The following is a 25,933-nucleotide window of genomic DNA, read 5'->3' as shown; positions in this document are numbered from 1 at the left end:
ATTTTGTAATAGGCATAACAAATATTAACTAATACAAAAATTACCTAAAGGCTCTCGTGTCGTGCTGATAGTTCGTGCTTTGCATGTGGCAACGGTCACGCACATCCCTACCATCGCTAGCGATTCCCTTCAGTTTGCCATCGCCAGCTCAGCCAGAAAAACGAAAATTTATTTGCTGGTGCAATTGTTTTTTCGCTTCGCTCGCGAAGTTAAACAAGTTTAAACTAATCTTAATTCCATACAGTATAGCTAACACATACAAACCAACGAATCAACTGCAGTATTCCCTGGCGATAGTTTTGGCCACAACAAATACACAAATTGAATAAATCAATAAAACGGAAACTGAAACGTGAGAGAAGAGAGCGCTGCGCAGAAGAGAAAAGCAAACGCAAACGACCAACGCATAGAAGAAAACAAGGTGAATAAATAGAACATGGCACGGATAAGGCAAAATAGAATATCAATTCGAATCAAAATCGAAACAGAAATAGAAAAAGGGCTGAAAACAAAAGTGAGAGGACGGAAAACTAACAGTTACAGGAGTTGCTCCAGGTGAAGTGTCCTGGCTTTCCCTCTCTTTCACCCTCTCTCCCAGTGTGTGCGTGTGTGTGTACATGTGTTTATGTTTTGTTTAGCAAATTAATAAACTTAATTCTGCTGGGGTTTCGCCACTCAGGTGCTAAAAAAAAAAGTGAACACTCTGATAAGTTTAAAAGCTGTTTGTGTGCTAGCTGTGTGTACTTGTTTATTTAATTCATATTTACACAAGTAAATTAATTCATTTGCCCTTGTACAATAACAACAAGCTGGCTGCTGTGCCGTTTGCTTGGAAACTTGTTCTAACTTGCAGTTGCTATTTGTCGTCTCGCCTTCTCTTTCCTCCTTTTCTTCTTATTCTCTATCCCCACAATACCAATGCAGTTTTTCATTCAATGCCTGAGAATCCAGGAAATCGCCCCTTGAGACCTTCATTCATCCATTCCGTTCTGTTCCATCTCTCCCCCCATCTTGCATCTCCACCTCCCCCTTCACATCGACATCTTTCGCTTGCATCTTCATCTTTTGTGGTCCCGGTCCCGTTTGACTGGTTTCCTTCTTATTTTTACCCTCCGTCATTCGTGTGTCTCCCGTCTCCCTCTGGCACACCTGCTGCACGGCAGCTGGTCCACGCGCTCGAATTTCTTATCAACGAGCTCAGGTCTGAAATTTAAGACCAAAACCAATACCAGAAACGAAAACCTGGCCTAAACGCAAACTGCGTTGTTATTTTTTTTTCCTCGGCAATTTGCTAATTTTCAACGCCTTTTGTTGCGGCGGCCCTGTTGCTTTCTCCCTCTCAACTTCATCCTACTCCCTCTCCCACACAAACACACATGGGCATGGTAACAGTGGAACCTCGCTATGATCCCTTGTTTTTGAAAGTCCGAATGTTTGTTAAACAGAATGTGGAAAGAAAATGTGTAACCTCCAATTGCTAAGAATATTGTTAATATTTAATTAGTAATGTTAGTTTTCAACATAACATTTTATTGTTACAAAAATAAGAGTTATTGATGTCTTTACTGTACAACCGTGCGATCTTACGGTGTCGTGCAATTTTGCAATATTTCAAATGCCCCAACATCTGACTCACTGGCGCTGGTAACTGTAATTACTAGATGGCTCCACTTGCGTTCCACACTTGTGGATCGCATTCGTCACCTTTATCAATATTGGGTCTGACTTTTTGTATTATTTTCTCTTCTTTTTTCTGCACTAATCATCATACTTTTGGTTTCCCTTTCGCCGAGGGCACTCTTTGATAAGCCCCCAGGGGCCCATTGAGCTCATTTGTCGTCTATTAGCTCATTATTCAAGCTTACGTCCGCTCGCCCACACGAAAACGTAAAAAAATAGTAGACCAAACGCACTTACACTTGGAGAAATTGGGGACAATCTAAGCACTGTTCTTGATTGGCCGCAATTCTCGTTCCTTTTCTTCTCGGTTTCCATTTCAATTGACCGAAAGGTCAACTTAATTGCATTTGTGTCTTTAGCTGTCTTTCTCTCACTCTCGTGCCATTTCAGCTGTCAACTTTCACTCGTGCGTATTGTTGTTGTTATTTTTAGACGAATGTAAAAAGGTGTGTGTTTGTGTTTGTTTGGGGATATGAGGGGGAAGAGACTCTTGTGACTTTGAGTTCTGAAATTTAAATTGTAACGGTAATGTTTAAGGATTCAAAAAGGATACCTTTTTTAGTGATAAATATTTCCATGGAGTCACTAATTTAAACTTTAATTTCTTAGTATCAATTCTTTTTGTTAACCTTTCATTTAATTTCAAAATAGTAAGAAAAAAGAAGAGAGCACACAGCACTTATTTTTTCTAAAATATATCTGTGTGTAAATTATCTTTATCTTATCGCATGTTAAATTAAAGTCACGAAAATAAGCTCATTGAATGGAAATCAAACCATTGAAATGTTTTCTTTGTTTTGACTTTCACACTAATTTAATAGGAAACCTCATAATAAATTCTATCGTATCTATGAAATAATCCTGTCCGTATCAAAAACTATTTCTCTAGCCCTCTATTCACTTGTGAAATTCTTCGTTTACCTTTCCAATCTAAATTTAAAGTTAGACAGTTTATTGTTAGCATGGTTAACATCGATTATACATTTTTTTCTAATTTATTTATTCGATTAGGATTGTTTAGCAAGACCATGATGGCTAAGACAAGCTGCTTTTAATTAGATATTTAATCAAATAAATGCAATGCGAAATGGAAAATTTCCGCTGCCGCTTACTTAACAATAAAAATGTTAAGCTGACTGTTAAGTTTAATAAATAATTATTAATCAGCTGCCTTCATAGAAAACGTCTAGTTAGGCTGATTAACGCACAGATTTTATTATGGTATTCGTTATGATCAAAGCTAACATCACCGCTAAGACGGAAATCCCATTTGTTTATTCACATGCCCACTCAAATTGCAGCTTTTTTAACTAGAAAAACAATGGAATTGTTTGTTTCTATTGAAAAATTGAAAGCCTATGCATTTAAATTAAAGATTTGTTGATATCGGTGGAACCATCCATTCGATACCTTTTTAAATAAGGGAATCTTGCTTACAGAAAATGAAATAAGATCACTTTATTGAAAACAATTGCATGATTTAACACTAAAATATATAGTAGTCTTTAATTGAAATTATGTAAACTACATAGAGTATATAACTTCTGATTTTGTGCGATTACTCTGACACTTTTTTGAAACCTCTATTAGCACCTATTAGTTTAAGTTGATAATTTGTCGTCTAAATTTAATAAAGTATTTTAAACACAACATTTTTGTGAATTAAAGTGTCTGAAGTGAACATATGTCAAGTGAGTGTGTAAACCAGACAACAACAAATCTAAATATACTCTAAAATTGTAAAGCAAACTGTGCAAACACAACAGCCGCTTGAGTTCCGCTCGCGATTATGGCCAGGTAAATAAACGATGACATTTACTGTTCAAAAATTTATGAAATTCGATTTTTCAAACTGTTTCTGTTTCTGTTTCTCTCGTTCTCACTTAGGTCGAGCATAGGTGTTTTGGTTGGTGGGAAGGCGGCGGCTGGCGCGGTGCTTAGGCAGGCAATTAACACACACAAACAATTTTTGAGTTGAATTTTAATTGCACTTCGTTTTTGTTTTGCAGCAGCACGCCAGCCAGCCAGCTAGTCCGCCTGCCAGCCAAGAATTCCACAGTTTACACTCCTCAATACACCACAACACACACTCCTGTATCATCATCAGCTAACATTCCAAGTAAAGGGTGCCATGAGTTAAAAATCAAGATGCAAGTAGTCCAGGATCTGCTGCTTGTTATCGCTTTAATCGGCGCTTGTTTGCTGCCGCTAACCGCCGCCTGCTCTTCGCGTGCCATTGCCAAGCCGCGGCCAACAGCTGCTCCGATCCTGCCGCCGCCGGATAATGTAGAACTGACCACAACAACACCCAGGCCGAATGTCACCTTTCCGATCTACGCCTGTCCGCCAACATATGCCGCCTGGTATTGCCTGAACGATGCCACCTGCTTCACAGTGGAGATACACAACGAGATCCTGTATAATTGCGAGTGCGCTTTGGGTTTTATGGGACCCAGGTGCGAGTACAAGGAGATCGATGGCTCTTACCTGCCCACGAGGAATCGTGTAATGCTGGAGAAGGCCAGCATTGTGAGCGGAGCGACATTGGCCCTTCTATTTATGGCCATGTGCTGTGTGGTTTTGTACCTGCGGCATGAGAAGCTGCAGAAGCAGAAGCTGCACGATAGCACCACCACCACAACGACCACGGATGGTGTCGGCGGATGCCAGAACGAGGGAATGGACGAGGTGGATGGTTTGAAACCGTTGCGGCAAGTGCGACGTCCCTTTGGCCCCTGCCGCATCCTAACGCTAGAGGAGGCACACCAGCATCAAGCGGTGGTCCAATCCAATCGCCCCAGCAGGCACTGCAACTAACTAAGAAACCACGCAAAAGCCTGGCAGTGCCACCTAACGAACAATTTATTGTTTTTTTTCTTTGAATGTCTAACATGTCCAACTGTTTTTACTTTTAACCTTTTAACGACACCATTCTGAGATGACGAATGCCGTAGATTTAAGAGTCCCACACTGACGTGCCTTTATAAAAAAAATTAAAACTTTGGACCAAGAGTATTAACGAACTATTGCTCAGAGAGAGAGAAAACTAAAAAACGAAAACCTAGAATTAATGCAATGCAATTTTGGCAGCTAGCCGCCTATTTATTTATTTTACACCTAATTTTATTAAAACACCGCGTGAACTATTAACGTTAATAAAATCGAAAAACTAAAAATCAATCAAATTACTTTCCTTTTACCATAATTAAGATACATATTTATATTTGAAAAGTCAAGCTTGTCGAAAATGCATGCCGATGCCACGTATACGAGATATGATTAAGCTTTAAAAATTATATTTATACTTTAGTGCTGTATTAGATCCCCTATGTGATCTATGGAAAACTACCTAAGAGCAATTCGTACAATAGGTAAATCTTGGTTGTAAACTAAACTATTAGTTTTCTCCCTTGACTTCCTATCGTGTCACATAAGTTGCTTTGTTAAATATAGTATTTAAGTTTTTAATAACAAGATATAAACAAACTTAATGAAACCGTTTCTTTTCCCATTTTTCCAGCCATGCCGCACAACAACCAGCCATCACCCGGGGACGATCAACTGGGCCCCCCCAAGGCAGACTTCAGTGCACCGCCCCCATACGAGGCGAACGCGGTTAATGGCCAGCAGGTGGTACTGCCGGCTCAGATGCCCTCGCTGGCCTTGGCCACACCCGAACCCGGCCAGATGCAGATTCCGATGCAGATGCAAGTGCAGCTGCCGGGCCAACCGGAGATGATCAACGGACAATTGCCGCAAGAGCTGCACGGGAAGCTGCCCACCTACGAGGAGGTCCAGATGGAGAAGTCACTGAATGGAGAGCTGCCGCCCGCCTTTCTGACATTGCCCTCGTCCCAGCAGTTGCCGCCGCCGCCGAATCCTTTGCTGCCACCGAATCCGCTGCGCGACGGTGCCGCAGCCGTGCGATCGGCTCAGCCAGCGCTGACATTTATAGCCATCGATGCTAGTGATCCGGAGAACAGCCTCTCCACCACGGACAACTTGCTGGGTACGGACATTATGTTCATAACGGCATTCATTGTGGCGTTCCTCTTCAATTGGATCGGCTTCCTGATGCTCACCTGTTTCTGTCACACAATCGCCGCCCGGTATGGTGCACTCTCTGGCTTCGGTTTATCGCTGGCCAAATGGACGCTGATTGTGAAGCATTCAACGGATTTGGCATCGCACGAGAACTCCTGGCTGTGGTGGCTTATCTGCGCTTTTGGCTTCCTAATCAGCATACGCGCCCTCATCCAATATGTGAGCATCAAGCGATCGTGGCGTCTGCTCTCCGCCTCGGCCCAGGAGCGCCTGCTATTCTTCTACTAAGTGCGCTTTCCCAGAGCGGCTGCCATATGTAAATAAGTCGAGGGCGGCTCTAGGAAGCTCCGAATCTAAACCGATCCCAGAAGGTCCCTAGAAATCCCTTGAAACAGCACACACAAACACACAAAAACCAAACCAAAATAAATGCGAGCACGCGGAATCTATAAAGTTTGGAAAGAAAACATTAGGTGTGTGGAGGAATGTGATGAAATGTATTAAGCATTAAGCAGAAAAGATTTGTTTTCAAATTCACAATTTAAGCATATTTAAAAGGAATGGTTTTCCATTAGAATTTATGGAATTATAGGTCAAAAGACCTACCTTTCCTTTTCAGTCAGATTTTAGGGCCTTAGAAAGCCAATGTATTAGAATTCTTTTGGCACATTTTCCTAAGTCTTTTAGAGTAATCCTTTCCTTTAGACATCTAAGAGAGTTTACCGAAGCATGTCGTATTTTTGGTTTAGTGTTTTTCTCTAGTTACTATTGTTTAATAGCGCAACTTAGTCCACGAATCCGGCAAAAATGTAGCATAAATAACGTTAACTAATGTGTGTTGAAAGGTGAATAGGCGGTTTTTAGGCGAGGCTACTTCTTCGCCAGCACCGCCCCAAATCGATTCTAATTGTAAATGTATGTGAATGTGTATGGTTAAATCTATCAATTTTAGTAGACGCCCCCATCCCAGATCACATCCCTGCACTTGAAACAAAGACATAAAACAAACACCAAAAAAACATAAAAATGAATTGAGAAATATTAAAAGGATGTAGGAGAAAGATATGCCACAGACATATTTTTGTTGTTGAGCCTACTCTTACGCTGTGGTACTTAATTAATTAACTACACAAAAGCCAGCAGTAATACACAAAATGGAAAAAACACAACTATTGCTAGTACATATGATTATTGCCTATTATAAAGTTTACAATTAATATGTTTAATCCCTTTGTATGTAAATCAAATCGATGCATAAAGCATTGCAAAAGGGCGCAGAGATCTGCGTCAGTTTTACGCAAATTAAATAAAATCGAATGATGCCATTCAACAAACGATTTGAGTTTTATTATATTTTTAAGTGGAATGGTAAAAAGATCAAATAAAAAAAATTATATAAAATAAATAATATATCACACATGTGTGGAATGGGTATTGGGCTTAAACTGAATATATAATAAATAAATCTTAGCTTTTATTTAAATATCCCGCGCACAGTACCATGTTCCTATTGGTATTAATAGTTATGTTATACATTTATAAATTTGACAAAACCATTTTTTTTTAACACCATAACATAACAACAAGTTTAAAATGTATATTTGTTTTATATTATTTTTCATTTTTTAATTTGGTGGAAATGTATAGATTTTTAATGGTCCAATTTTAAAATTGTAGTCTGCAGGGATATACAAAATTCGGTGTTCATAAGTTACCTTACGTTATAATTATTTTATATTATTTTAAATTTTTTTATTTTTCAAAGCTGTAAACCGCAACTAAATTGCATTTCCATTGAAGGGACATGCTCCCGAAATATCGTAACAAACTGAAAAGGATTTCGCGATCGTTTGCTTTAACTCAAATTTTTTACGTTTATAAATAACGGTTGAATTACATATAAAACATTTATGATTATAGCTAGTGAATACCTTCTTTTTTAAGCAAAAAACTCAATAGTTTTTCATGCCAAATATAAAATAATTTACAATAATCATCGCATAACCTATCTGTGTGTAGTGTCACCTCTAAGAATTCGACAATATCCCCTGTGATAGTGGTGCAAAAATATCGATGTATGGAGACATCAATGTTTTTCACCCATCGAAGTTTTAAAAAACTTATATATAGTTTTCTAAGTTATTAAAAAGCACACAGGCCATATTATTAATTATATATTAATTAATATTAATATTAATATAATTATATATATATTAATAAAATTAATTATATTAGGAAACTGATAGATGAGATAATTTCGTATAATGGGCTTAAATATTATTAAAACAATTTATTATTATATATAATAACATAAAATATAATTTAAAAATAAAAAAAACTGCTTGTTTACGTATCTTTCCACTGCTTTTTCTCTAGATAGTGACAGCATAAAAACATCGATGGTCGAAAAACATCGATAATTTCGGACTTCCGAAAAACATCGACGCATCGATGTTATCATCGATGCTTTGCACCTCTGTTTTCCATCTCGTTCTCGTTCGGATCGTTTCGTCTTGACTAGTGAAAAATATTCTTAAAATATTTTCATCAAGCGAAGTAGCTCTTGAAAAAATAATTATTTATAGTAATATCAGTAATTGACAAACCACCGTTGCTTCACGTAAGTTTCCAGCAAATGCTGATTTTTTCTTTAGTTCCTTCAGTGTATTGGTGATGGCTGTGAAAAAAAACCTTTGTGTGTGTATCTGTTGGCGAAAATTTTTTTAACGCTTGCCCTGGGCGCTTAAAATAGTAATTATTGATTTATACCGGGCCTTTCGAGCGGTACAGTAACGAGATAATAACATAATTGTCCATTTACGAGCCTTTTGATTGTCTATTTTCGTGATATTTCTTGATTAACGGAGGGTCTGAACTTATAAGAAGCTAGTGCAGCCCTCACATTTGCATATTTATGAAGCCATATTGTGTAATTAAGTGGGCCGTACAAGAGGTTGTACGATTTTTATGGCTGGATAATGTGATTTTTCGTAGTTTTTTCCGCTATCCCCCTCTCACTCTAACGCATGGCGCCCGGCCGGCTTTCTGACTCAATCAATTGCATGTACGCACGCACACAGGCACCTCTACGTCTGGCCGCCATCTTGTATTTGTTCCGTTTTGCTTCCGAATTCTATATATTTTGTGTTCCTTTTGTTCTTTTTCTTATTTTCGGTAAATAATATAATTTAATGCAAATGACCTTCTCTGGCAACCAGTTTTTTATTCTAAATTATGCTGACTAAGCGCCAAAAATGTTCCCATTTCTTCTTGTTTGTTGTTATTCTTTTCTATATTTTTCTCTGCGTGTGCTTGTGTGTATGTGTCTGTAACGTGTGTATACGCACGCTGTTTTTGTAAAAGGGTTTTTCGGTGTTAAAATTCTCAAGTAAAACAAAATTGTTAACTAACACAAAATGAAGATTACTAACTAAAATTATTATTAATAATTTTTGGACGCTTGCATTTCAAAATTTGTTTCGTCTTGTTTTGTGCCGTTTTTTTATTTTCAGCTTGTTTTTAAGTAATTTGCTCGCTTTCAAACAAAACCCTTCACCTTAAAAAAAGCATTCCACACTACTCTCCTAAAAACCCATCAAAATTATGGTCAGGTATGCTGTGCACAATCACCAACCCCCAAATCCGAATGTTCCCGAAAATGTTATCTAATTCCTCATAAACGAAATTGTATTTTTAACAGGTTTTAATTATAATATTTGTGATATTAAAGTATTTTATCTAAATTTTCGATAAAGGCTTATATACCAACTCAAAAGCTCGCTTATTTATGAATTATTTCCAATTAGAGTTTTGTCTAAATTGTTTATATTACTAGATAAAAAGGCATATTTATCTGTCGCCTTTTATCAAAACAAGTAAATTCAATTACAATAATAATAACAGAAACCTTATACTTCAACTTCAGCTTGTTTTTTTTTTCAATATATTAGTAGCAAATATTTGATTTTACTTGTAATATTAAAGAACCTTAAAGAGAAAAAGAACCCTGGTAAAAGTACAATTTAAAAATAATTACCCTTTGCATACACCCAAACTAAAAATTTGGTTTAAATAATTTTCCAAAAGAGTTATATAATTAATTGTTTATTACTTCCCCTTTACAGTGTCAAGATCATCAAAAACCCTCAGCAGAATCGTCCAGCTAACGTCAACGGCAATAATATGGCTTTCCGTGGTAACCAGAACCGTAATCGCAACTTTGGCGGCGGAAATAACAACTATGGAGGGCCCATGGGCGCCAATCGCATGGGCGGCATGAACATGTCGCCGTGGGAGTCGCAGAATCCCGGCGGTGGCGGCCAATTCGGCAACAACATGCGCCAGGGTGGCGGCCAGATGAATGCCCAGGCCATCAACTTGGCCAACAATCTGCTGAACAATTTGTTCCGTAACCAGAATCCACCATCGCTCCTCGACTTGCCTCGCGGCGGCGGCGGCGGCGGAATGGGAAATCGTAATCAGCGCGGTGGCCCGGTATGTACAAATCTGTAAAACAATGTCTATATTAAGTTGAAAATGTCAACAGAAATGTACTGTTGTATAACCCTTTGTTAATTTAATTATTAGTATTTTCTAGAGGTTCGTTTGGATTACGAATCGATGTTCTAAAGTGGAGTTGCAAAAAGGATAAGAGATTTAGATTTGTAAATTATCTCGTTAAAAGATAGGAAGTATTTAGTAGTTAAGTTAAGGTACATGTCTGATAAAGAAAACTGTAGAGTCTGATTTTTGTTTATGTTTTGATCCGAAGAAGCAAAAAATCTCAAAGATGCGCAACTTCCATATATATAAATTGTCCGATTTGAGGAAGTTTCTTTGCTAGCAGTTTGACTTTGTGTAAAAAGATAATAATTTCTCTAATTAATGAAAAATAACCCCTTGCACTCCACCGAAGAACCAACTACTCTTGCGTTTGTTACATTTTAACATTGATTAGTTTTGTTATATTGCCAAACTTGTAGCTAATGCTTTTCCTTTAAGAGATAAAAACAAAAACAGAACCAAAACTAAACCGTAGCTTGTAGTTTATTTACTAAAAAAGCCAACGAATAGAAAAGTGAAAATTTAACCAAATTAGCAACACTTTTTTTTGTTTGTTTGATATTGTTTGAAAGAAAGAAGTAATGAGTATTGTGCAGTGTTTGTGTGTAAGGTTAAAAAGGATGTAAAGGTTTTCCATATAAAAACGCATTTATTCCATTTAAAATGCAACAACTTTTGTTTTTAGTTCTGTAGAAACTGCACAATCGAAACGAAAGATTAATATATATATTTATATATATATATACACACGAAACAAAGCATTGATAACGATAAAATGTACCTATTAAAACATGTACCGCCAACACTTGTTCCACTTAACGATGAAAAGAGTATGATGATTGATTGATAATTATAATGATGATTGATCTCTATATATCAAGATTGAATCATAAGTAATTTATTTACTAGATGTACTTAAGCATTTAATAATTACCAACCATTTTTACTATTCCACGAAATTCCACCAAAACCTTCTCTTGGCTGGACCTCGTACTTTCACAGCGCTTTTCTAATTTATCCATTATCTATTTTTATTCTCTCTTCCAAAACCAAAAAAAAACGCAAAACTCAAAAATTCGATGCTTTTCCAATACAAATACAATGTTATAAATCGAAAAACTGCATCGTCCGTCATTCGCATATTTCGAATGCAACAATTCCCATATTGTTGTATAATTGCTGTTGTTGTTGATGTTGCCGTTGCTGTTGCGTGTTGTTGTTGCGGCCGTTGATGCCCCGCCTCTCTCCTCAACGAAATATAAACCCCACAAAATAATAAATTCAATTTCAACGGCCAACAATATATGCACATTTTCGAAAAATCCAAATAAAATTGAAAAATGCAACGTGCACACACACAACATGCGATTCACGAATAATATGCCAAAAATCAAATCAAAACAAATCAAAATATCAAATATGTATATGCGAAATCTCGACCGAAAACGATGCGATGATCTATGATGATTGATTCCCGTGCGGCGCCACTGATTGATTGCTCCATTGCTCGATTCCTCGAATGCTCGATTGTTATTGATTGCACTCGTTTGTGGCAATTGTCAAATCTGCTCTGCTCTGAAAACCGAAAAAACTGAATCCGATCTGGTACTGGTACACTGCTTAATGATGGTGCAACATCTAAAACGAAAACGAATTTATATACAAAATAATATCCATTTAATATTGTCTTAATGTCTACATCGCCAATTTCTTCTTCGACGTTCCGTTCCTGCCTCTGATTTCCATTTTCAAATGAATCAAATCACCAATATATAATTATATATATGTAATGCAAAATATATAATATGCCACGCGCCGCCACAATGCCAACGACTGGAACCGCATGAAATATATATATGCTATCTCTATATATATCATCCAACTATTTCCCCGTCGACTGATTGGCCGTCGTTACTGCCCCGCCGAACTGACCAAATGAAAATGCTCATAAACCTGTGCTATAAATGCCAAATTTTTGTATACATTTTATGATATTTTACCAATGTGTAATGATTTCCTTTTATCAAAACCGTTTATAATATCTCTGTTCAATTTGATCTCTCGTCTCTCACAAAACATTGTAAATGGCCCCCCAAAAAAAATGTGTGTGCGCCATATTTGTCTCTGATATTTCGAAAATAATGTCCTGATGTTGAAATTTTGTTTGTTAAACTCGAACTCGAAACCAAAATTCAATTCAATTGCTGCATTTCTCTTGTCTCGTGGCACTATAACTATGTATGTAACAAAAAATATTAGATGGTCAGTCGCGGTGGCGGTGCCGGCAATCGTCTCAATAACCGTCGTGGCCAGGGAGGCTTCCAAAATCGTGGCGCCACTGGTGGTGCTGGTGGTCCCAAGCCCCCGCAAAAGCAGGGCGGCGGCGGTATTCGCAAGCAAAATGCTTTTGATCGTGCCAAGAAACTTTTGGCTAAAAATGCCAACCAAAATAAAAAGAAGGAACCTACTCCTGGCGAAAAGAAAATCGAGAGGTAAGACTTACTACAACAATTTTTCCGAAACAAAAACAAAAACAAAAAACAAAACCACAAATTAAGAAAATAGAATACATTTTTTTGCTGCCCCAAACAACAAATCGAAAGATTAATTTCTTTCACCAAAAAAACATACAAAAATTTAACAAATCTCAGCAGCGATAATATATATATATATTTAATTTAAAACGTTTTACTTAAGTACTTAGGAATTGAAATTTCTCTAATTGCGTCTCCTCATGTATTTAATTAGCATTAGTTATTCTTTAGGGATATTTTCTACTTTTTTTCCTCGATGCTACTTATGTTAGTGTGTGTTTTTAGGAGGGGAAGAGGGGAATATATTTTTTAATATATTAATGTGTGTTTCCAACTGTCAAAAGCTTTCATTTAAATTTTTTAATTTAACATTCATTATTATATTTAAATCCATTTACCAAATCACGTTTTAAATTGAAGAATGGGCTTCACTTTTGCGTTTTGTGTGCCTTTAAAAAATAATTTTTAAGTCTTTGAAGTTAAAAAGGGGATAATCGATTAGACTTCACAGTCTTTTTATATAAAATAATCATTATATATAATTAAAAGTAATTTAAGATGGTAATCTTTCCTTTTTAATTAAAATGTCATCCCATTCATGTTCCATTTAATTAATTTATTTATAATGTTTTGATCATATATATTTAAGAGTCCTTTTAAATAAGAAATATGCTGTAAATATTGTATTAATAATTATAAAAATAATAATAATTTGAAGTTCGTTTTCACAGTTCTGTTAATCTTTTAAGATGAAAACTAAAAACCTGATGTGATGGATTATATAAACTCAAGATTTGTAAACAGAATCTATTCTATAGTTTAGTTTTGGTCCATCTAGTCAGGATTTTACCTTGACTTATAAATTAAGATTAATAAAAAACCCTATGGGATGGATCATTTCAGACTTTAGATATGATTTACAGCATATTTCTCCATCGCAAATCATTCACATTAAACATAACGCATCATCATAGCTAAATAATAATTGATTTACTATACTCACCTGTACTGACGTATTATAAATATAAATCGCAAAGCGAACAACTCTCTTTTTCCCCCTCTAATCTTGTATTATTTTCCATAGAGCCAGAGTCCAGACGCAACTCTTTTTTCCGCTGCCATTTTAAGATCTCTGACTAATGAAACTCTTTTCTTTATTCCATTTCCCATTAATGATCGAAATTAATAGCCCCACCAAGGAGTCTCCGTACGCTAGTGTGCCGAACGACATGTTCTACTGTCATCTGTGCAAGAAGCATATGTGGGACGCCAACTCGTTCGAGAACCACATCAAGGGTCGCACCCATCTGATGATGCGCGAGGGTATCGAGGAGAGCTACCGCCTGAAGGCCAACATGATCCGTCAGGAGGCCAAGATAGCCGAGCAGCTCAAGTCCATTGAGTTTGATCGTCTCAAGCGTATGGGCAAGAGCAAGCAGCGTCAGCTGGACTACTGCACCATGTGCGATCTCAACTTCCATGGCCACATCTCGACCCATCGCAAGTCGGAGGGCCACTTGCAGCTGAAGAAGTTCTTGCACCCCAAGTGCATTGAGTGCAACAAGGAGTTCGCCACTCGTATCGACTACGATACTCATTTGTTGTCCGCCGAGCATTTGAAGAAGGCCGCTGAGAGCAACACCAAGGTTGGAGAGCGCAAGCGCCAGACTCTGCCGATCAGTACCGAGGAGGAGGAGACCCGTGATCTCCGCCTGCCCCAGAAGCGCAAGAAGAAGCCGGTGAAGAAGGAGGGTGAGGCTGGTGCCGATGCCGACACTAGCGTTAAGAAGGAGGGTGGCGCCGATGGTGAAGCTGCCGAGGGCGAGGAAGGCGAAGGCGATGAAACCAAGGAGGGTGAGGAGAACGCCGACGAGACCAAGGAGGGCGAGGAGGATGGCCAAGAGGAGGAGGAGGTGGCCCTGCCCGTGGATCCCGAGGATTGTATCCTTGACTTTACCGATGGCGACGAGATCCCCAGCGAGGTGGATACGCGCCTGCCCAAGTACAACTGGCAGCGCGCTGTCGGTCCTGGCCTGGTCTCCAAGCTGGAGTGCTACGAGTGCTCGGTGTGCAGCAAGTTCTTTGACACCGAGGTCACTGCCGAGATTCATACTCGCACGGCCACCCATCACCGCAACTTCTTGAAGTTCATCAACGAGAAGTCCAGCGACACCAAGATCGCACAGAAGCGCGCTGCCGCCGCCATCGAGGAGAATGAGCGCAAGAAGCGCAAGATTGAGGAGACAGAGACCCCGTCCGCCGATGCCACAGCTGCCGAGGAGGAGACCACCGAGGGAGCTGAGGGTGAGCTGTACGATCCCTCGGAGGCTACCGGCGACGATGATGACGTCGAGATGACCGAGGATAATGCCGATGGAGAGGCTGCCGGTGACGAGGAGGCCGAAGGTGAGGGTGAGGAGGATGTTAACCAGGACAATGGCGAGGAGGAGATGGAGGCCCAGGAAGATGAGGAACAGGAGGCTGAAGCTGAAGCTGAAGCCGAACCGGAGCCAGCCCCAGAGCCAACTCCCGCAGCCAAGCCAGCTGCAGTGCCCAAGACTCCGACCAAGGCTGCAGCTGCAGCTGCTGCTGCTACTGCTGCTACTCCAGCCGCTGCCGCTGCCGCTCCTCCTGCTTCGACGCCCACTTCCGATGTTTCCCCTTCGCCGGCCAAGAAGGCAACACCCGCCCGAGCCGCCGCCGGACCGAAGGCTACGCCGCAACGTCAACGCGCACGTGGTCGCTACAATCGCTACTAATTTAGATTCGATGCCGCCGGACACGGCGTCATAACAACGTAATTTAAACATAAAATAACACTAAAATTCTACGCAACATATAAAACAAAATACATACATGAACACATACACGACACATGCCCAGAAAGACGGAGATGGTCGATCAACCCAATCGTTCTCAGTCTACAATCTGACATTTGCATCCCTGATTTGCATAAATGAAAAACAAACAAGAAATCGAATGAAACTTTACGCAATCATCGTCCAGAGATGAGACAGTTGAATACATTGTAATCCAAGACAAGCTTCTTGATACTGGACACTGATATTGTGACCAGGGAGGAGACAACATAACACAACACAAACAACTTGATTGAATTGATTTCCATGCCTAACAAACTGAGCACAATCCACAATTCCAAAAACCAATTCCAGTTCCAAGCTCCCCTCCCAGCATTGCATACCACGGACACACCAACCAACCAACCATTCAACTTATGTAATCATATAAACTTACAAATAAACAATGAAACAAAACGTAGTTGTAAAACAAATGTGATGGATGTGTACTCATCTGGGTTAAGGGAAATATATTGGAAAGAATTTTAAATTGTTTGTTTGAAATAAGTAAATAACAAAAGACTCGATCTGTAGAATATCACATTTTGAAATCAAAAACTTCCCTTGAAGTTGAATATATAGATAAGGGATTGATTTGGAAAGGTTTTTCAAACCTTATTAGATTACGAATAGGATTTTTAAGAATATTTTTTAAACCCATGATTAAAGTTGAGTATATAGTTAAGCGGATTATATTGAAAGGGATTAGATGTTTTCTTTTTTGGATAAATCAAAAACTTTAAAGCCTATAGATATTATTTTTGAAATCCAAAACCTTTTTAAACTTAAATGTATATTAAATTAACTTAAAAGGGATTTTTTTTATTCTTCCCCTTAAAAAATCCAAAAAGAAAACTTTCCATACACATTTTATTTTACATACAGAAACATTGAGATATTTATATATTTAATGCTAGAAATCGCCACTTGGATTCTGAGATTATGTGAGCTGAGCATGTGGGGAAAGCTTGATATGGTAATACAATGTATGTTATATTATATACAGCTTACGAGACTAGGAGGCGCCTGTATCCCTCTCCCCCCGTCGAGATAGATTCCGCCCTGCGGTTAAGTACTTGGGTGCATTAGCATGAGGATCGAGCGGAACGGGGACTCTCAGTTAAAGTCCAGAGTATTGGCCTCCGTCATGGTGGTGCGCATGCGGCTCTGATCGCTCTGGGAGCGACGGAGTCCACCCGGTCGCCAGCCACTACGCCAACGCTTGATGCAGCCCAGCAGGGACCAGTTGATGGACTTGGAGCGACTCAAAACATAGACATAAGGATCCGAGGTGAAGTGCAAAGCCGTCAGGACATCGGCAATGAGGAAGAAACGATTCGAAGAAGGCACCCGATTCGGGGCAATGGCCAAGGGAATAGCGATCTAGAAGGATTATTCAGGTAAGTTTTTAAGTACATGTATTAATTTCTTTCTCACTAACCATTTGTGGCATCCAACAGATGACAAAGGAGATGCTGAGGAACGCCATCAACTTGGCAAACTTAATCTCCACCGGTGAGGATTCTGTGGCTGCCATGGTCACGCTGACACTTTGACGATAATGCCTACCAGGTTGAGCACCACGATGGCTACCACTTCCTCCACTGCCAGAACTGAGCTGCGTCTGGTAGAGGGTGGTGGCGCTACTACTCTCTGGATCGATCTGAACACTGGATTTATCCCTGGACACCAGATCGTAGGTCATGTGCCGCTTGGCCGTGCGACTCTTGCCAATCACACAGAGCAAAGTATGGGCCACAAAGAGATTACAGGCCACAATCACGATGCAGAGAAGGGTGCCTAATGAAGGGATATATAAGATGAGTTGAAAAAGGACACAGGTCAATGGTTCCTTATTACCAAAGATCATAAAGAGCACTGCGTAGGACTTGTTCCATGTACCCTGGGCATCCCTATAACGTATGCACTTCAGCTGCTCCGGATTGGATTCGTCGATGTAAGCTCCAAAGCCAACAAATGGCAGAAATGTGATGATCACAGCCGCAATCAATATGCTATTGATGCTTTTGCGTATCAGCTCGTAGGTGATGTGCTAAGAAAAATATATAAAAGACAACCTTTGTTTAGAAATTATATAAGTACTAACAAAAATATATAATTATAAAGTAAATTAAAATGCCTTGAATTATAATAAACACAACAAACAAGTTGTTATTTGTTGTGTATTATATATTATTTATAATATATTAATATATACCCACCCTAACAGTTAATTCAGGGTGGTCCCTAGAAATTTCAATTGATCATAACTACTCCAAAAATTGATTAATTTCAATTCGGAAAGCTGTTCTGTGCTAGTTTTTATTAGGGGGAAAAGTCTGCATATTAAATTAAATAATTTAAAAACCTTAAATTTTTTTCATAATTTTTGGCAATTTTAACGATTAACCCCTTAAAAAATTCTGAAAAAAATTTGATAATTTTTGTTTTCAACCAAACATGGCTAGATCGGTTCGCATTTTTTTGCTGATCAAGAATATATATGATTTATAGTTTCGAAAATGATTCCTTGACAGTGTTTTGAGCTTCTGACTGAAATTATATACCATTATTTTAGTATATATTTTTATATGACCATTTTTTCGAAAAATACGATTTTAAAAATATCATAACAACGCCAAAAATTTATTAATTTCAATTTGGAAAGCTGTTTTGTGCTAGTTTTTAATAGGAAAAAAAGTCTGCATATTAAATTAAAAAATTTAAAAACCTAAAATTTATTTTTTATTTTTTGGGCTATTTTAATGAATTAAACCCTTAAAAATATTAAAAAAGTTTTATACTTTTTTTTCCCCACCAAACATGACTGGATCGATTCGCCTGTTTATGCTGATCAAGAATATATATGATATATATGGTCGGAAATGATTTCTTCACTAAGTTATAAGCTTCTGACTGAAATTATAATTCCCTGTAAGGGTATATTAATAGCTGGAAATACTGATCCTGTGGAACATCGTTGTGTTGACAGCAACAAAGAATGTTGCTCAACATGTTTCTAGCAACATTTTCTTGAACAGTTTATTAAATTATAATTATGTTTTTATTATTTTTGTATAAGAAGCCAGAAATTGGGAATTTAATCATTTCAAGTTAAACATTTTCAACTGTTGATTTTTTACTTTCTTATTTTTTTACTACATTTTATAGAATTTTATTAGAAACCCTTAGAATTGATTTAAATTCACAGAAATTTCTTTTTCATACCCAATTGTAAGGGCTGTGTTTCTCGATCTAATGACCCTCACAAGGTTTCCAATTTTTATACGGGTTTAATGGCCCATAGGCCTATAGACATACCTTGTGGTATATAAAGGGCCTTGCCAGGGCCATCCACCTTTCGGCAGCCATCACAGCCGCTATACAACCGGAACTGAGGCCAAAGAACCGCCACACCACATGACCCACACAGTCCAGTCGCATAAAGGACTGATGGACCTCCTCGGAGAGGTTGTACTTCAGCACCGATGTGGTCAGCATTCCCAGCAGAGCCAACAGATTATTGGTGGCCAGGCATCTAGAAAAAAGAGTGGGTGGAAATTAGACAGGCGACGGACACGGAGTACGCCCATAAATTCAGGATGGCTTAAGCTTTATTTCATTTCGGGGCCTCGTAAATGGGATAATAAAAATCTTACACTCCATTAACGCCCAGCCAACATTCTTGGCTCTTTAATTTATATATAAAGTATAGTAAAGTTTGTAATAACATTTCGGTTTGCAATTAATTGGCACTTTGATAAGGCGGAACTTTTAATTATACGCGAGTATAGCTCGAAAAGCTGTCCCCATATGGTTGAAACAACAAACCATTTTGGGCCACTCGAGACGTGATCGGAACATTAAATAATTTCAATTGACTTGCCGTCAAAAAGTTAAATGTATAATTCATATAATAAATACAAAAAGCAATTACAAATATATGGATATCTTTTGTTTAAAAAAATAAAGTGTTTTGAAAATGAGTTATGCCTTACAAAATATTCTTAATTTAATACATAATTTTTGTTCATTTATATTTATAAGTTTAAATGCAATTCGAGTGGAGAATAAATATAGATAAATTTAAATGAATGTGGAATATATTTAATAGTTATTTATATTCTTTAAAGACAATCAAAATTATTTATATATTTATTAATCTAAGTTTGCCTTCCTTTATGAAGTATTTTAACACGATTTTATTATATTTTCTTTAATTAAGCCATAATTAAATAAGTCACATAAACTAAACCTGAATATACCCAAAATACTAGGCGCCATTTCCCCTTGACACCTCGAGATATATAGACCTCTGTCATTAGTGAGTTTGATTAAGTATTTCCTTTTTATTGGTATCATAAAAAATTCCATCTGTGGGTGAAATGTTTGTCTAGCTTTGATTGTTTTCTTTTTTTTTTTTTTGAGGGCGCAGTTGACACAGGAAACTCATTTGTCTCATCCAACAGAGAGATGTGAATATATATGTCTTTCTCGTAATGGAAAAATAAATAAAATAGAAATGCGCCCGCCTGCCTGGAATAAAAATAAAATGGGATAGGCGGCTCTTTGAGGTGGGGGATAATCTCTATGATGGAAGGGGGTTTCCCGGTGTATATACCTTTGCACTTGTTGCTGATGCGAAAACTATTAAAATTTCAGTTTATGGTGCACATTGTAAACGAAAAGCTAAACCAAAACTGTTCATTATACCGCATGAATTGACTTTTCTAAAAATTCTTGTTGACTTGTTGTACGCTCATGTACTTCCAAAAGCTAAAATCATTGTTTGTTTTTTTGGTTGATGTGAGCAGGGAAATTCATATATTGCCATTTCCATTCCGGTTCCTGGAAAGCGGGTGTGATGTCATTGGGTTACTTGCCCTGATTTATTGAGCGCCAATCACCGGGCTCGTTCAATCAATCAAATTACAGATCAAAGGGCTCAATGCTCTCCTTCTCTCTTGAGTGCCAAAAGGAGGCATCACGTTTCGAGTGGCATTTGGTTTAATTTCTTTCTGACTCCCTTGATGGCTCGACATTTTTTGCTGTCGATGGCAATTTACGCATATTACGCATACGCAGTGGTGTCTCAGCAAAAATAATAAAAGGAACAAATTGGAATTATGTTCACTGAAACGGCCTTATGGGGGTTATATGCTGATAAATTGGAAATAAATTGTGATAAATATTCTGGGTAAATACTTGGGAATACATAAAATGGAATTGATTTAGCAGAAAATCAATGAGAGTTGCAAAGAATATTATTAAAGTTATGTGTTTCAGCGTTAACATAAGCTAATGTATTATTTATTCATATCTATATAAAAACTAACAACTACCTTTCCAAATTGTGAATGTAATTCCCCATCAAAATATACATTTAATACTTTTTTTCAAGCTCTAATCTCCTGTCTTGTGTTACACAGTTAAGCTTTTAATGCACTCGCATTTGTTGCATTCCCACACTTACGATAAGACTGGCCAAAACAGACGCAAATATGGCCAAAATCTTTCGGGTAAAGCACTTGGAAACCAATAATAAATTAAATTCGTTCAACACTGATAAGATACGCAAAAGAAAACCGAAACAAAACAATTCAAACTATGCAAATCGCGGCCCGCATAGGCATATAAATAATCAATCGAACTCTATAGACTGGCCACTGTGGGGAGTTGAACAAACTTACATAGCCATGAACTGGCCGCAAACAGTCACAAACATTAAGTGCATAAAATGAGTAGCTAGTTTTACACTTAAAAAAAAATATGGAAAAAATAATAAAAAAGCTTAAAAAAATGGGAAGTTTTACAAGACTTTCTTATTCAAAGAATTTAAAACCCGAATTCATTTGATCTATAAAATTATGAATTATTTTGTTAAGTCAGCCTTTTTTTAAATACTTCTTGTATATAATTTATCGATATTTTGTTGAATAAAATAAATAGAAAATTATACAATTTGCTTTACTTTTTATTATACAAATAATTGAATAAACAAGTTATGTGTTCTAAACTTATCCTTCTCAATTATTACTTTTTTTTACTATTTTTTTTGGTTAGCTTTAGAGCTTAAATATTTACTTTAAATTTACAAGTTATCTTAGTAACGGACTGTATATAATAATGGTATTTTGATACATTTCCTTATTTTCTTTGTGATGCAATTTTTAAATCAGAAAATAAACTTGTTTATTTGATAGTGTAAATAATGATGATTCATGGATTGTTGATATTTGTTAATTTAGCAAGAAATTAGGAGGAGAAAATTAAATTTTAAATTATAAAACAAGATTTATTAAGAATTCTTATAGGCTAGAAAATATAGAGAAATTAAACTCAATTTTTGCATTAAATGATTATAGTTGTTTCTTCTTAGCTTCTTTCTCAACGATTACACTTTCAAAATTCTTATAATACAGTATCATAAACCCAATTTCTTGGCTTTATAGGAATCTCGAAAAAGTTAGTTGTCTTTTCTTAGCTGTTTGCTTAGTTTGGTCATACTTAATTACCTTACAAATCAGTGTCATAACCCTATAATCTGTGTGGTTACAAAAATCTTAATTAAGCTTGCTGTTTTTTATGCTTTTTAATTATTTTTTTTTTCGCTGTATAATGGGACTTACCGCAACATGAGTGTATATTTGCTATTCTTGTTGTGCTTTTTGCGCGCCAAAATAATCAGAGCCAGTGAGTTTCCAAATACCCCCAGACCCATGACAATGGTGCTGAAGATCAAACGATTCCGATTCGCATAGAGTGCCTTGGTGACAGTGGAGGATGTGCCATTCTGTGGCCTCAGCAGCATATCCAGCACAGGTGTGGTTGATGCCTCCATGTTAATTACACTTGACTGCAGGTGAAAATGTATCTCTAGTTTTTAGTTTATTATTTTTGTATCTCTCTTTCACAAATGAGCCTGCTGCAGAGACCACATATTGACTGGCAGCTGGAAACTAGTTTCGATAACTAAATCGGTTGCATATACTATAACGATTTTTCTCAAGACACTAAGACACTTAATTAATGATTAGAGCGCGGTGTTCGATATTGGGATTAAACGACCGATGCGATATATATGGATACGATTCGAGTGCGAGGAGCCCGTCTGCAGTCAGCAAGGCGTCGATTTAGAATGAGTGTTGCTAGTTCAACGTTGCTGCTGCTGCTGTTGCTGCTGTTGCTGCTGCTGCTGCTGCTGCTGTTGCTGCTGTTGCTGCTGCTGCTGCTGTTGCTGTTGCTACTGCCTCTGCTCCAAGCTATATAAGCTCCTATATAGAAATGGGGGTGGTGGTGCTCCTTGGCCGACGCTCAACAGTTGGCCACTCGTGCTCGGCTCTGGGATCGGAAGGCAGCGGCTCGTGCGTGCGGCTTCGGCTGCTTCTTCGCTGTTGGTGGTCGGATATAGCGAATATATATACATATATAACAATATATATATATATATATACACCCCTGTTCCGGGCACAAGCACCACCGTGAGCCACCACCCCATCGAAAATGGATAGCTCGTGCCAGTGCCGGTGAACGTGTGTCCGAGCATTCGGCATAGCAAGACAAATTTTATTGTTTTTATACTCTTAAAAAATGTTGGGGAATACAAATAATAAACCACATTTTAAATAATTAAGAAAATAATCATTTCTAGTACCTTTAAAAAATATTGAAATCAAAGCAAACATTTTAAAAATATTTAAGAAAGTGGAATGACAAGAAAACTATTATTCAATCTTTATTTAACATATAAAGTTAATAGAAATAATTCTATTTCTTTCATAATAATATTTACTAAGGTTACGAAAGCCTTCTTACCTCATTATTTATTATTTATTTAAAATAATTTTTTATTATTTTATTATAAACATATATATATATTTACTTAACATAGATGGGATTGTAATTAACGGTTTAACCCGGAGTATTAAATATAGCCGTATACCAAGATCGATGAAATATGTCTTGTTTTCAGAATAAAGAATTGAGTAATTATGTAAGTAAGTAAATGATATATTGATATATTTTATATTTTAGGATAATCTTACAATCAAATGTTTAAAAAAAAAATATTTATTTAAAAACCGTACACAATTTTATCAAATGTTTATAAAATTATTTATTTATTTTAAACCGTATAAAATCTTTCAGTTTTTTTTTAAATTAGTTTTGAAAAATTCATTTTATATTTTGTACACAATTTGCATCCAAATTGTACCAAAACTGCATAAATATTTTAAAGGAAAGCATCTTTCAGAAGTTTATAAATATTAAAATAAAACATATTTAATATATAAAATTCCGCATTTTTCAATAATATAAAAAAATAAAGAGCATTTCTATATTCTTAATACTTCCTTTTCTTTCGCAATACCTTTTCATTGAGCTTTCGGCATTCTAGCCAAAATTAACAATTGAAATTTTTTTCTTTTCGTTATTTGTCGGCTGGTTACCGAATAGTAATTTCAATAAACAATTCCAAAGCCAATTCTTCAAAAGAAAACAAAAGAAATAAATAAAAGAGATTATAGAAGAGAAAATCATATTAATGATTCGTTTAAAAAGTATATTGTAAAATAACTGAGAAATTAATTAAGTAGATTTGCAATGCGAAAGATGAAAGCCTCGCATACTTGCATTTTAAATGGGAAATTATTGATTCGGCGAAAAATAAAACGGAAGCCGGCTATCGACAATACGGCGGCGATCCATTTTCAGGGGGCGACAACGGGGCGTATGAGGAACTTGAAATGAAATGCTACATCTACAGCTGGGATAGAATTAACGAGCCTGTGGCTAGGCGCTGGCTGACGTCGTCCTTGTTGGTGCGAAATTGAGGATAAAATATCTCATCATCCCAGGACCAAACCCAAACCACACTTCATCCCGAAGGCTCTCACAGACGTCATGCGGTTGAGACTATTTTTAGTTAATTTAGCCGAAAGGCAACAAATAAGCACAAAATGAAATGTGGAATGTTTCCATCAGAAATGTGGGTGTCCCTTTTGGAGGAGTGCTGTCAAGTTGTCCTTTTTAAGGATCGTTGGGTAATTTTTATATACGGATTTTAGGCAAGGATCAATGCGAGTTTTTAAACCTTTCTTATTTAATTTGTATGAGTTTTGTATACTTTAGTTTTAATTCGTATAATTATATAGATATATGATAAAAATGATAGATATCATATATTGATTGATGATATATAGATATATGTTCTAATTCTTTATTTATTTTTTAAAAGAGTTTCTAAAAAAGAATATTTAAACATTTTAAATAAAATAAATAAATAAATATTACTGTACCCTTAAAAAATATTTATATTTGGTAAAACGAATTGTTCTCCTAAATATTTGTAATAATATGTATTTAATATTAATATATATATGATATTATATATATGATAATATATATATGATATTATATATATGATAATATATATATGATATTTTAGATATCTTCCCATTGTTGTTTCTGGTTCTGGTTCACCTCTATTTCCCTCTCCAAATCCTTGTTATTCCTTAACAAAAATTTTTTTTGGTGTCTATTAATTGTGTTGGCCTGAAATTGGATGCCCGAAAAGCAACGTTGACAGCAGCCCATATATTTCTTCGTCCTTCCACTGCGTGGGGTATATGACGAAGGAAGCGACAAATAAAAATGTTACTTTTCCCTTATTTTTATTTTCTTGGGAACTCTAGGGTTGACTGACCTCTGACTTTTTCCCCCAGGAGATTTCGTCTTTTGTACAATACTGTCTGCAAAATTAAATGAATAAATAATAACGCACTATTTGCAGTAATATTAACGCCGCACTTGGCCAGACATAAAGCGGCTGATTAATGGGGCCAGGATTCTGAGTGAGAGCATGAGGTCATGACAGTGTTTGCAAATGCAATGTATATTTTGTTATTTCCTAATATCCAACCCATGGAGTGTAGGGTGTTCTGTTTTCAATCTGACAAACCATTTTCGAAGTATCTACCCTACCTTAGTATCTTGATAAGCCCCGGAACTGCACTATCGTGTTTAAGGTGTCAATAAAGATAAATGTGTGAAAGCAAGTAATTCTTTTTTTATTTCTTGTAAGTGTGCATATAAAAAATTTTATATATTTATACACTTTAAAAGGGGTCATTAGGAAATTATATATTTTATTTTATTTTTTTAATTTAAGAAATGAATTTAAGCTTGATTTTAAATCAAAACAGACTAAGATATTGCTTTAAAAAAGAAGGAAGCTTTTATATCTTTAATCAT

General features: G+C 36.7%; 4 protein-coding genes across 8 annotated transcripts; 3 read left to right on the top strand and 1 right to left on the bottom strand.

The window, feature by feature from the left end:
* Window positions 1-131: 131 nt before the first annotated feature.
* Ndfip (Nedd4 family interacting protein) lies at window positions 132-7,058 on the top strand. The gene is made up of 2 exons (XM_020953928.2): window positions 132-421; window positions 5,201-7,058. The coding sequence occupies exon 2, from the start codon at window positions 5,203-5,205 to the stop codon at window positions 6,010-6,012; it is 810 nt and encodes a 269-aa protein (XP_020809587.2). The 5' UTR covers window positions 132-421; window positions 5,201-5,202; the 3' UTR covers window positions 6,013-7,058.
* Window positions 3,829-4,860, top strand: Krn (Keren). The gene has a single exon (XM_020953930.2). It carries the CDS (start codon window positions 3,829-3,831, stop codon window positions 4,495-4,497), a length of 669 nt encoding a protein of 222 aa, XP_020809589.1. The 3' UTR covers window positions 4,498-4,860.
* Window positions 7,059-8,148: 1,090 nt separating the features above from the next.
* Window positions 8,149-16,113, top strand: Pep (Protein on ecdysone puffs). 5 transcript variants are annotated; one of them, XM_020953904.2, is made up of 5 exons: window positions 8,197-8,344; window positions 9,237-9,335; window positions 9,849-10,218; window positions 12,547-12,779; window positions 14,011-16,113. In XM_020953904.2, the coding sequence occupies exons 2-5, from the start codon at window positions 9,328-9,330 to the stop codon at window positions 15,578-15,580; spliced, it is 2,181 nt and encodes a 726-aa protein (XP_020809563.2). In that variant the 5' UTR covers window positions 8,197-8,344; window positions 9,237-9,327; the 3' UTR covers window positions 15,581-16,113. The 5 variants fall into 5 exon arrangements, with proteins under 5 accessions (XP_020809564.2, XP_086694757.1, XP_020809563.2 ...); XM_020953905.2 differs by lacking the exon at window positions 9,237-9,335 and having other exon boundaries at window positions 8,149-8,344; XM_086838632.1 differs by lacking the exon at window positions 12,547-12,779.
* Window positions 16,114-16,547: 434 nt separating this feature from the next.
* On the bottom strand, window positions 16,548-23,479 carry LOC110185219 (prostaglandin F2-alpha receptor). The gene is made up of 5 exons (XM_020953950.2): window positions 22,309-23,479; window positions 19,001-19,217; window positions 17,540-17,732; window positions 17,121-17,479; window positions 16,548-17,062 (listed from the first exon to the last, which is right to left on the bottom strand). Exons 1-5 carry the CDS (start codon window positions 22,518-22,520, stop codon window positions 16,796-16,798), a joined length of 1,248 nt encoding a protein of 415 aa, XP_020809609.2. The 5' UTR covers window positions 22,521-23,479; the 3' UTR covers window positions 16,548-16,795.
* Between the last annotated feature and the right edge of the window lie 2,454 nt (window positions 23,480-25,933).

The sequence above is a fragment of the Drosophila serrata genome, unplaced genomic scaffold, assembly GCF_035046125.1.
Source record: "Drosophila serrata isolate PLE 108 unplaced genomic scaffold, ASM3504612v1 contig_359, whole genome shotgun sequence".
In the NCBI taxonomy this organism is placed as follows: Eukaryota; Metazoa; Arthropoda; class Insecta; order Diptera; family Drosophilidae; genus Drosophila; species Drosophila serrata.
Note: the sequence above shows the minus strand (reverse complement) of the source record. Positions and strands in the feature narration are given on the sequence as shown.